General features: G+C 32.5%; 1 protein-coding gene across 1 annotated transcript in view; it reads right to left on the bottom strand.

The window, feature by feature from the left end:
- The window catches only part of LOC110033280 (ABC transporter G family member 7), a gene marked incomplete at its 5' end in the record, with an annotated part of 34,972 nt that extends 22,826 nt beyond the window's left edge, over positions 1–12,146 (bottom strand). Inside the window, 5 exon segments of the mRNA XM_020737205.1 lie at positions 281–493; positions 2,479–2,699; positions 5,883–6,014; positions 7,145–7,421; positions 11,945–12,146. Coding sequence (XP_020592864.1) covers positions 281–493; positions 2,479–2,699; positions 5,883–6,014; positions 7,145–7,421; positions 11,945–12,146 — 1,045 coding nt within the window.
- Positions 12,147–12,512: the final 366 nt, after the last annotated feature.

The following is a 12,512-nucleotide window of genomic DNA, read 5'->3' on the forward strand; positions in this document are numbered from 1 at the left end:
ATGTATGTATATATGTATGTATGTATGTATATATGTATGTATGTATGTATGTATGTGTGTGTGCGTGTGTGTAACTATATATATACTACTTAACCTATGCAGGAAAAGGTGTATTTCAATTTTTAAAAGTCAAAATAATGGTATTTTTTATATGACATGAGAACTTTGGGTGGTAGAAATGTAAAAAAGTAAAGTTCAGGTGTTAGATATTTTAATTGATGGGAATTGGGCGGTATCATCTAATAAGTGATGACCATAACAAGTAAATTTGAAGTACTACCATCTAATAAGAGAAATCTGAGGAATCCATTTGAAGATCACAGGAGTATTTTCGGCATTTACATAATAACCCCCAAAGACTATGAACACGGTCATAAGTGATGGCCCCACTGCCATTGCTGCTTCAGTTGTAGGAACCATGGCTCCAACGGTTAGGCCCATTGCTGATGCAGCAAATGATTCCATTGTGATGATACCACAAAATTTTGCAAACCTGAAATCAAACTTACAGTTTAAAATCTTTGAAAAAATAGAAGATTTCTAAATAGCATAGACTAAAGCTGATGCACATGCAATTTCACTTTTATTTTTTTTTTTTGTCCATGATTTGAAGAATTGAGTGTGCAAATCTGAGCAAAAAGTCCAATATTTTCATTAAGTCAAATATAATATTATTAATATTTTGATAATTTCAAAACATTAATATCTTTTCATTTATTTCAATAAATTCAAATAAAAATAAAATATGTATGCACCAACAAAATAACATTTCGATAAGTTCGAAACATAATTTTATCAAAAAGGTTACAATGAATCTGATTGCCAAGTTATGAATAAAGAGAAAAATTTTCTTCGGGATATTCTTATCAAAATCTGGTTATAACTTAGAATGGATTTTAAATTTGTTAGATTTTATTTAAGATAAATGTAATACATGAAGAATAAATCAACAATTATATTAAAATAACCTAAAAATAAATTCAACGATTTTAAAATTCATCCTAATCAAAATTTGGATCTATACTGACCCAATTTTTTTCTAATAATAACCACAATGAAGTCAGACTATCTGAAGTTCTATAAGCAAAGGTTCACAAGTATTAACTATGTACGATCTTTAGAAGTGTACTTGGTCGAGTGAAACACAGGATGTTAAGGGCCTTGTTAATAGGGTGGGGATTATTACATTTTTTCAGTGTTCTTAATGGATTTAAACTTATTTGCTAATTACTTGATTTTGAGGTTGGCATTTATAATGTGAAAGTTGCCAAATATATAGTATGATCAATACAAAAATATAACAAATGCTGACAATTTCCAAGAATTTGTTGAGATATATACTTAAAGTAGATAACACTTGTTAGGTCCCAAGTTGTCTGTAGCCTCACAACACTTAGATAAGAGTTGTGCAAATAAAAGAACATAAGAACATAGAGAGAAAAAAAGAGAAGAAAGCTCTAGGATTTTTTAGTAAGTATGAAATAGATTACAAAGATTTGCCCCTGTACATTAAGATAACCTATCCTATTTATAGGATTGGGTTGAATTAAGATACTCTAAATAAATTGCAACACATCAAAATAAAATGAAATAACTGGACATGTGGCCTGGTTGTTTATCCGTCACGGAGAACTATTCGGCACTTGACGAGTTTGAAGAAATCGAATTGACTTGTTAAAAGAAGCAGTCGAAGTAGCCTTCTCAACTAGTATGACGAGATAAATTGCCAAATTGATTGGCCTAACTGGATTGTCAAATTGACAGAATGAACTCATGAGCTAATTTGTCCAACCGAATTGATATACTAAACTTAGATGACAAATTGAATCGACAAGTTGATAAAGGTCGGCTCACGATTTGACTTGGGCTTGGTCTAAGAGAATTTAGCTATACAGCAAAAGTATAGCAAATTAGATTATTATTAGGCATACATTTGTTCTGCTGTGAAGTCTAAATATTGTACGGCAAAAACAAGTTTTTCTCAGTAAGGTACCCAATATTTGGGAGTAATTTTATTAATAATATTTTAGAGATTTTACACACAATTCAACTTCCCTAATTTTTATTATTATAAAATGGGAGTCATTATTAATATTTTATTGAAGAAAGATTAAGATAAAAGAACAATAAAGGATACGTTCTGAATCCTCCTAAGTAAAATTTGTCATCACCATTGTGAAACCAAAATCAGCATAATGTAGTCATATGGGTGAACATGTATAAATTTTTGGAAGTGTTTTGTGCGTTTTACTTTCTTCCAACTCCTGATCTCGATAATTTGAATTCAGCTTCTACTAATTCCCAACTTAAATTTCACAAGGCTCTCTCATTCGAAATGAAATAGGTCAAACTTTGCCATCAATCAAGCTATAAAAAACTACCATCAAACCGAGTTTTTTTCTAAAATTCTTGGTTAAGCTCTGGTTTTGAACATGAACAAGCATCGGAAAATACTGCACAAACCAAAAGGAGGCTTACCGAGATAAGGAAGGATGAAGACGAGCCATAGGATATAGGATTGAGCCAAACATCAATGGAAACGCTGCTCCAATGGGGATTTCGGCAAGCAATTTGGATAGTAGATATGGTCCCATAGCATAGGATCTTTTTGCGTGCTCTCGATTTATGATCGTTCGTTCCTTCGGAAATACGCTTACAGTTTTCGTCAGTGCCGCCATCGCTGTGTTTATGGCAGCTACCTTCAACAGCAAAAAGATAAAGATTTATTAAAATTTCATTTGAAAAGCGCATCCTTGTAGTTCTTCATGGATGCATTGACTCCATTACTTTAAGAACGCCTATAAGAACAACTACAACAATGGCTGAACAGTCATTGAAACACGTAGTGGCTTAAAAATTTTAGGAAGATTTGCATGCCAACCACTCAAATCTTACATACTTACATATCTATACCTAAACATTAATTTTTACATATATGCAGCCTTACCTATACATGAAAATGTATATTTCACACTTAAATGTTAAAATAGTGATATTTTTTATGTGACACAAGATTTGGGTGGTATAAATGTAAAAATCAAAGTTTAGATGTTAGACGTGTAAAGACATAAGAATCAAGTGGTACGTATGTAAATCCCCTAAAATTTTACTGAAGGGCATGGTCCAGCATAAACGCTACCTTGCTTTGTGGATGGGCCAAATTTGAAAAGAAAATCAATCTATTTATAGGGATAAAACAAAATCTGTAGAGGATAAAACAAAAAATGAAAAGAATTTTATGAACAAAAAAAGATGAAAAAGAGAATGTGAAATTAAAAAATAAAAATTCAAAAAGTGAAACATGACGCATGCTTGAACACAGAATGAGAAAAGAGAGAATTTGAAAACTTACATACGGGTACGAACAAGAATTTTTCATTGGCAACTCGCAATTCAGCAAATAGTGAACTAATACAAGCAAAAAATGTTATTTTTTAATGCATAACAAGAATATAGATCACAATACGCCACTGACTACATAACACATACATATAAATGGATAGAAAGTGCTCTTTACAAATTCCAAAAAAAAACTTGGCATGCATTGGAAAAACGTGCAAGTTCTCTAATATCAACTAAAATATCATGCCTCAAAAACCATGAAGTCATTTAGAAAAGCATGCAAGTTCTCTAAATATTCAAATACTTGAAGTAAAAAATGTACTCCTGTGCTTCAATCATTGTGCTAAACGCTCGAACATCAGTCAAAGACTATCGCACAAAAAGCTAAATGAATGAGATGAATTAGAATTTGGCATGCCTCAAAAATCATGTAAGTTGCCTTGAAAAGAATGTAAATTCTCTAAAGCATGTCCAAATTTATTAAATTAAACACATGCATGTGCTCCGACCAATATGTTAAACACTCAAACATAAAATCAGAAAATATTACACGAATTAGAAAAAATGAGATACTTAAATTTATAATAACTTGAGAAACATGCAAACTGAGAATTCTCATCTCAGCAACACGTAACTTTCTTTTAAAGGCCAACATTTTGTGCCATAGAGCATTACAGGTCTCATCACCATCTTATAAAATTTTCCTTTCAGTATAAGCGGTACTTTTCTATCACACAAAAAAGCCCGAAACATTCCTCCACTTCAACCAACCAACTTGAATTCTACTCTTAACATCCCCATCTATATCACCATCACTTTGAACAATCTTCTCTAGAACTCTCCAAAAGACTTCTCTTGGAACCTTATCGTAAACTTTTTCTAAATCAATAAAAAACAAATGTAGATCTACTTATTCTTGATGATCCGGTTATGAGAGTAGATGTTTTAGATTCCACTAATGTTAAGAAAGGCAGAAGTAGATCTAGAAATACTTGGGCATATTGTATAAAAAATTATCTTAATTTATTTGAATTAAATGAAAAATATGACACTTAATTAGACGCAATGGAGAAAAAAGATTCATGTAGCCGACCACACTTAGTGGGATAAAAGATTGTTGTTGTTCTTGTAGATCCTCCTTATTCTCTCTGTACTTCTCCATCCAACCTAATAAATGTATAGCTTTCATTGTAGACTTGCCCGGGATAAATCCAAACTGATTATATGAAATCTCTGTAGCACGTTTTAACCTATGTTCAATTATCTTGTCTCATAATTTGAAGTATGACACATCAACTTTATTCCTCTATAACTTGCAAACTCTTGTGCATCCCTTTATTCTTTAAAATGGGGACCAAAATATTCTTCCTCTCTTCCGCGGGCATCATTTTAGTTTTTGAAATAATATTGACGAGTTTAGTAAGTCAATAAACTCCCAAATCTTCTAAATATTTTCACGCTTCAATTGGAATATCCTCAAGTCATACTAATTTTCCAACCTTGATTTTCTTTAAAGCCACAACTTCATTGATTCATAGATAATTATAATTATTCTACAATTATTATCCTCTAATTTTATTTACTGCTTATCAGAAACTCTCCTGGAATCAAATACTAAACAAATGTTAGCAAGAAAAAATCATCAATTCTCTTCAATTCTTATCAATATCTAATTTCAAGTAAATAAATAGGATGACAAGCACTAAACTAATCGCATATATGATTAGAGTAAGTCCAAAGGTTGTTCAACAAGTTGCCAACCAGCCATATTAATAAAAGGGAAATTTACATATCTAGCACTCAGTTCTTATGAATTCTCACACCTAAACTTTCATATTTACAAACATAACACTTTACCTATGTATGAAAAGGTTGGTTTGATCATTAAAAAGAGTAATTAGCGCTATTTTTAATGTGATATGAAAGAAATGGGAGCTATGCATATAAAAATGAATGTTTTGGTGTGAGATGTGTAAATCCATAAGAAGTGAGCGCTATGCATGTAAATGCCACAAACAAAAGTGACCGCCAGTTCTATCTAGGACTTCTAACCACATTTGGCCAAGTTTATGTGAACTTGGCGTTTGAATAGGGAAGCATCTAGTGAAGTTCATATGAACTTCTCCAAACTGCTCCAAATTCAAATATTAAAAAATTTTAAATTCTAAAAGCAAAAGTTAAATAGATCAACTTAACCTTGGTTACTTCGGGGCTCGATTCAAACTAGTTAAAAAAAGGGCATTTACATACATAGCACCCGATTCATATATGTTTACATATCTAACACCTAAAGTTTACATCTTACATCTGTTTCAAATAACATCAAAAATATCACCATTTTAACCTTTAAAATGTGAAATACACCTTTTCATGCTTAGGTAAGAAGGCATGCATGTAAAAATTGAATTTTTGGTGTTATTTTTGTAAATACGTAGGAATTGAGTGGTATTTATATAAAGCTTCCTAAGAAAATAGTGCCATAGCTGAATGTCATCATTAATAATTTTGTTCTTTAATAAAAAAATAAAAGATATAATTACCTGAAGAAGTCCCATTCTATCTTGTATAGATGTTTGTGATCTTCCCATGCGCCAGAAAACGGATCCGAATATAACTGCAGCTGCAACGGACATTCGTGTCCGGACTTTATTTGTAGGCCCATCACGAAAAGCCTAAGCAAAAAACTCATTGAATTCAGCACAAGTGGTTAAACAAAAGGAGCATTTACATGCATAACAAATAATTCCTATGCATTTGCATATCTAATACTTAAACTTTTTTTTTTACATTTATATCAACCAAATCTTTCATATCTCATCAAAAATACTACTATTTCATCTTCTAAAAGGTGAAATACATATTTTCATTCATAGTAAAGATGACATGTATACAAAAATTGAAGTTTGATGTTAGATATGTAAATACACAGGAATTGAGTGTTATGTACGTAAATCTTCCTATACATAAAAGCAATAAAAACTAAAGAGTTCTTCATAGTTATATAAATCTACGTTAAGCTCTAACAAGTTTCCATAACAGCAGCCTTAAAGTCTCCCTCCCTACCTCCAAAATCATGTTAGTCAGTTATAACAGTGATAATAAAGAAAAAGGAAGATTGCATGCATGGCACTTATATCCTATTTACATATCTAACACCAAAACTTCAATTTTTACATGTAAGCCACCTTACCAAATGCATGAAAATATGTATTTCACGTTTTAAAAATTAAAATAATGATATTTGTGATGTGATAGGAAAGATTTGGATAGTATAAATGTACAAAATAAAGAAGGTAAAATTGCGTCATGAGAAAAATTCATGAAAAAAACCTGCATCCATGCGCGTTTAAGAAGATTGCATGCATGGCACTTATATCCTATTTACATATCTAACACCCAAACTTCAATTTTTACATATAAGCCACCTTACCAAATGCATGAATGTATTTCACATTTTAAAAATTAAAATAATGATATTTGTGATGTGATAGGAAAGATTTGGATAGTATAAATGTACAAAATAAAGAAGGTAAAATTGCGTCATGAGAAAAATTCATGAAAAAAACCTGCATCCATGCGCGTTTAAGAAGATTGCATGCATGGCACTTATATCCTATTTACATATCTAACACCCAAACTTCAATTTTTACATATAAGCCACCTTACCAAATGCATGAATGTATTTCACATTTTAAAAATTAAAATAATGATATTTGTGATGTGATAGGAAAGATTTGGATAGTATAAATGTAAAAAATAAAGAAGGTAAAATTGCGTCATGAAAAAAATTCATGAAAAAAACCTGCATCCATGCGCGTTTAAGGAGCAATCGGAACTGCTTCCACCATCCGGCTCGACGTTTAGTTAAGGATTTTCTAGCGAACTTGGTTGGAAAACTCAAATCCTTCGAAGCATTAACCGGACTTGCACATTCCATAACAAGAGAATTCTGCGAGAACTCGGCAACAAGTTTGTCAATCCTTGTTTGCGAAGAATGCACACATTCAGCAGAGCTATAATCAATAGATATCAAATCGGCAAGGAATTCGGCAGGATTCATATGATCTGGACATTCGTACCTGAGGCAGTGGATTCTTCAACTCAATAGCAGCGATCTTAGAGAAATGCCATAAAGCAAAAAAACTATAGAAATGGGTAATTGATACCAATATCCACATGAAGGCGAAAGGATAACAAACTTTTAGAGCTTAGAAGTAGATGTTTCAATAAATGAACTGACCCAACAATCCAACCAAACCTGACTCAAAAATTCTAAAATTAGGTTGGGATTGAGCAACTCAAATAGCCTGAAATTGACTCAATTACTATTCAAATTTAGTTTACACAAGGTCGGGTCTAAGTAATTGGGTTAAACGTGGCATATTTTGGTTAACTGGGCCATGTTGATCAAAATAAAACTGCATTATCTATAAGAATTGGGTTAGACAGATCAGTTCGGGTGGAGATAGGTTTGGGTAAAGTATTTTGACTCATAAAAAAAAGGTCTAGTTCGGGTTTAGCATATTTGGGCCATGTCAACTTCAAGTTGGACCCGACCTGACAATTCAACTTGAACTAAAAACCCTACTTAGAAGCAATATTTATTGAGGCTAGTAAAGAAAATTCATTGTCAATGAACTCACATGAGCAATTTGAAGATGGACAGAGAGTGGAGGATTGTAGTAAGGGTTGTAAATGAACCGATGCATTTGTTGAATAGCTTAAACTCGGCTTGATTAATATTCTATCATGTTTCTTCAAATTAATAAATAAACAAATTTGAACACTTAAAACTTGAAAGTTAAATGAACCAAATTTGAACATAATCCAACTGGTTTATTAATGTTCATGAACAATTTTGTTTATTGCTTAACAAATAACATATTAAATGCTCAATATTTATATTATATAATTTGATTATTTATAAATTCTTTAATTATAAATTTAATAGTAATATACTATAATTTAATACTAATAAGCATGTAAATTTAATGTGTTTTTTCTTATTTTTTTATTTCAAGTTATTTTAGTGAATTGATTTGTTATGACTTATTCATATTATTTGATCGTAAAAAAGCTCACTTACAACTTATGCAATATTTTATTTGCTTGGAATGAACTAATTAAAAAATAATTTGAAATTTGTTCAATTGCTTATTTATTTATATTTGTAAAATATTTATTAATAACTTTATATAAAAATCAAACCCTCATTCAAAATTTTTAACTTATTTACTAACCATATATGAAAATCAAGTACAAAGAGAATTTTTATTTTATATGAAAAATCAAATCTTCATTCAAATTTTTATTTGTTCAATTAAAATAAAAAAGTAAAATACAAATCAAGTATAAATATTAAGAAATTTAAGCAAAGTCAAGTATAGACATATATGTGAAAGATCGGCTCAAGCTCTAACTAAACAAGGATAACTTATGATTCGATTAAGCCAAGTCCAATCCATGACATAATTGACTCAACTCGGTTCAGTTACAACACTAATTATGAAAGACCATATGAAGCAAGAGCACGATTGACTCTTTCTTGAAGTAATATATATATATATATATATATATATAGAGAGAAGTTTTTAAGGAAAGATAAAATAATGTGAAATTGCAACTTGTAAAATATGGCCCAAGCATGACACCTTGCTCACACAAAAACCACAGATGGTTCTAAAACTAGAAAAAACAGAAAAATACATTAGATACTTAAATAAAAAGTCTAACATTATCAAAATACATAGTATCAGGTGGCTAGGAGTGACCCAATTTGGTCTTGCCTCTGCCTCTATTTCGAGGAAAGGAGCAAGCTAATAAGCTGGTAAGATGATTGTCATTGTCAGTAGTAACCAATGTATCATCCAATATGTTCCTAAGCTGGAGTCGGTCTCGATTCTTCTTCTTCCTCCTGGAATAGACATGTCAATTCTCATCCGAAGAATCAGTCTGATTGGGTGGTAGAGCTGAAGCAGAAGGAATACTAACCGTAGTACCCACAATAGGTTCTACTATATGTGAAGTATGAGTTGCCTCTACACCGAATACTTTCTAAAAAGGTGGGGCTACGAGGTTCTCTTGATTATCAGTCTGAATACTATCATTTGTAGGTAATAGTCCATCAGTATTGTTTCCTATGGGGTTTGAAGGTGTCAGCATCACATCACTAGCAGTAACAGTAACAACAATATCATGGGGGGTTTTCAAGGGCAACAGACACCTCTTGTCTGGTAGTATCCTCTTCAGGTGGAACTAAAATGTCTAGAGCAGTGGGGTTAGACCCATCCTTATTCACTTAAATATTAGATTTCAAATTTGGATGAAACTTGTGGCATTTATCAAGAACATGACCAAACATCTTACAGTGGGTACAATATGGGGGATTGTGCTCCATGAAGATTTGTTGCCAATAACTATTATGGGTTGTGCCCAGCCAGACTTCAGTAACATCAGGTAAAGTAATATCCTTTTTTCACAAGTATTCTGGCCACTGAAGGTCTAATTAGGTTGAATGTAGGTAGATCTATCTTCAAAAGATCCCCAAGGATGACCCCAATAGAACAGAGAACTTGATGATAAAAAAATGCAGCTTGAGACCAGGTAAACTAAATCATACCGGTACAGTGGGAGTCTCGTGATTTGGGTCGAAATCAGGAGACCACTTGAGTAGCTTCATGGGTTTACCAGCAATGTTAAGATTTCAAATTTGGATAAAACTTGTGGTATTTATCAAGAACATGACCAAACATCTTACAGTGAGTACAATATGGGGGCTTGTGCTCCATGACGATTTGTTGCCAATAACTATTATGGGTTGTGCCCAACCAGACTTCAGAAACATCAGATAAAGTAATATCCCTTTCCGCAAGTATTCTGGTCACAAAAGGTCTAATTATGGTCTGATTAGGTTAAAAGTAGGTAGATCTAGCTTCAAAGTATCCCCAATGATAACCCCAATAGAATAGAGAATCTGATGATGAAAAAAATACAGTTTGAGACCAGGTAAACTAAATCATACCGGTACAGTGGGAGTCTCATGATTTGGGTCGAAATCAGGAGACCACTTGAGTAGCTTCATGGGTTTACCAGCAATGTTAAGATATTTTCTGGAGAAAATGCGAGTGTAGTCCTCAGGCACGGTTAACTGAATCAATACATGTTTCACATTCATGAGCCCCACTTTCTACTTTCCCGTTAATTTGAGGTCATAAAAAATTTTCCTAATAATTTCCATAGATACGTGTTCCCACTGAAATTTTTCAATAAGAGCAAATTTGAATTTGTCAGTCAGCGTTGAAATTTCTGACGTGGAGAAAAAGAGTGTTGTCTTCCCACTTTTTCTGCTTGCATTCTTAATAAAGAGACAGTCACATGTACCATCATGATGTTCCTTATAATTTGAAGGGAAGACAACTGTCGTCTCCCCCTGAGGATTACCCACCACATGGGCAAAGGAGATTTTTTCAGGTTCAATCGAAAAAGAGGAAGCTCCATCACAACAAAGAAAAGCCCTACAAGTCGGGCAAAGAGCAAAAAAGATGAGCCGAAGAGTTCAGGGCGAAGCTGAGCAGAAGACAGGAATCGCAAATGAAATGCGCAAAAGACAAGGCAAAGAAGACGAAATCGCAACTTAGCAAACACAAAACCAAGACGACGAAACCGTAGCAGACGCCGAAGCCCTTCGTTGTTTGGCGCGAGAGAGAAGATGACGATTCATCGTCATCGTCGAGTGAGGAAAACCGCTCCGTCGAGTCAGAAATCAAACCAGGGTTTCTCCTTGGGCGAAACCCTAGCAGAGCGGTCGGAAGCAACATGATTTACAATTATGTACGATTTAGTTTATGTTATGACATGCTTATTTCATTTGGTGATGTGTAATCCCTTTTGGTTTTCATAAAATGATTATTTTGGCAAGAGAGTTATTTGTCAACTCCACACTAGCTCTCATTAAACAATTGGAAGATTTACATAAATACCACATACTTCCTATGTATTCAACTATATAACACCTAAACTTTGATTTTTACATTTATGTCACTTATCTATGCTTAGAAAGGCGTATTTCACCTTTTAAAAGTTAGTAAAAATGGTATTTTTTATGTGATTTGAAGATTTGATCGTTACAAATGTAAGAATGTAAGAATTAATGTTTAGGTATTAGATATGTAATTACATGGGAATTGTCCGATATGCGTGTAAATACCCCTAAACAATTTCAAAATTCATTCACAATCATTTATGTTCCCCAATGTCCACCAATCAGCTTTAATTGTAACTAAGTATTGATTTAAAAAACAATAAAAACCACAGTTTTACGTTGACTACCTACATGACAAAACTCCTCTATTGCCAACTTTCTTGAAATAAACCTGAAATTGAAATAATTTTCTTGAAAAACTCCTCTATTGCCAACTTTCTTGAAATAATTTTCTACTCCTACATGACATAACTTTCTTGAAATGATGTGATTTTTTTAAAATTTTATTCAATTACCTTCTCCTAAAAAATAGAACATATAAGCTCTATCTTTTTAAGAATTAAACTGCAAAAAAATAAGCACATAATTGAATAGGATAGATCAAAATATAAAGCTTTTTACCCAAGTTTTGCAAAGTATTTTAAGGGTTCATCTTTCGCTGGACCATTGTAAACAACTAAACCCTCTGATAGCAGCACTAAGTCATCAAACTTTTTAAATACTGAACTTCTAGGCTGATGTATTGAGCAGATAACAGTATGTCCCTCTTGTGCAAGCTGTTGAAGAGTTTCCATAACCTTCTCAGCTTGGAATGCATCCAGGCCTGCCCAAAAGAATAAAAAATTGAGGCTTTACATACATATCACCCAATTTCTATGTATTTATACATCAAACACCTAAAAATTGGTTTGTCCATTTCTCCCTCCCAAATCTTTTATCATATCAGAAATACCAGGATTACAACTTTTAAAAATTGAAATAAATCATTTCATGCATAGATAAGGCGGCGTATATTTAAGAATTGAGTTTAGGTGTTAGACATGTAAAGACTTAGAAAATGAGGGGGTATAAATGTAAATCTTCCTAAAAATTTTTGGTATCTATCGCAGTTAAAAGGACTAAGGAAAATTTACAACAACCCAAGAATTCATAGAATGAACTTTTTAACAGCCATATGAGAAGGATCAAA

The sequence above is a fragment of the Phalaenopsis equestris genome, unplaced genomic scaffold (genome assembly GCF_001263595.1).
Source record: "Phalaenopsis equestris unplaced genomic scaffold, ASM126359v1 Scaffold001122, whole genome shotgun sequence".
Classification (NCBI taxonomy): domain Eukaryota; kingdom Viridiplantae; phylum Streptophyta; class Magnoliopsida; order Asparagales; family Orchidaceae; genus Phalaenopsis; species Phalaenopsis equestris.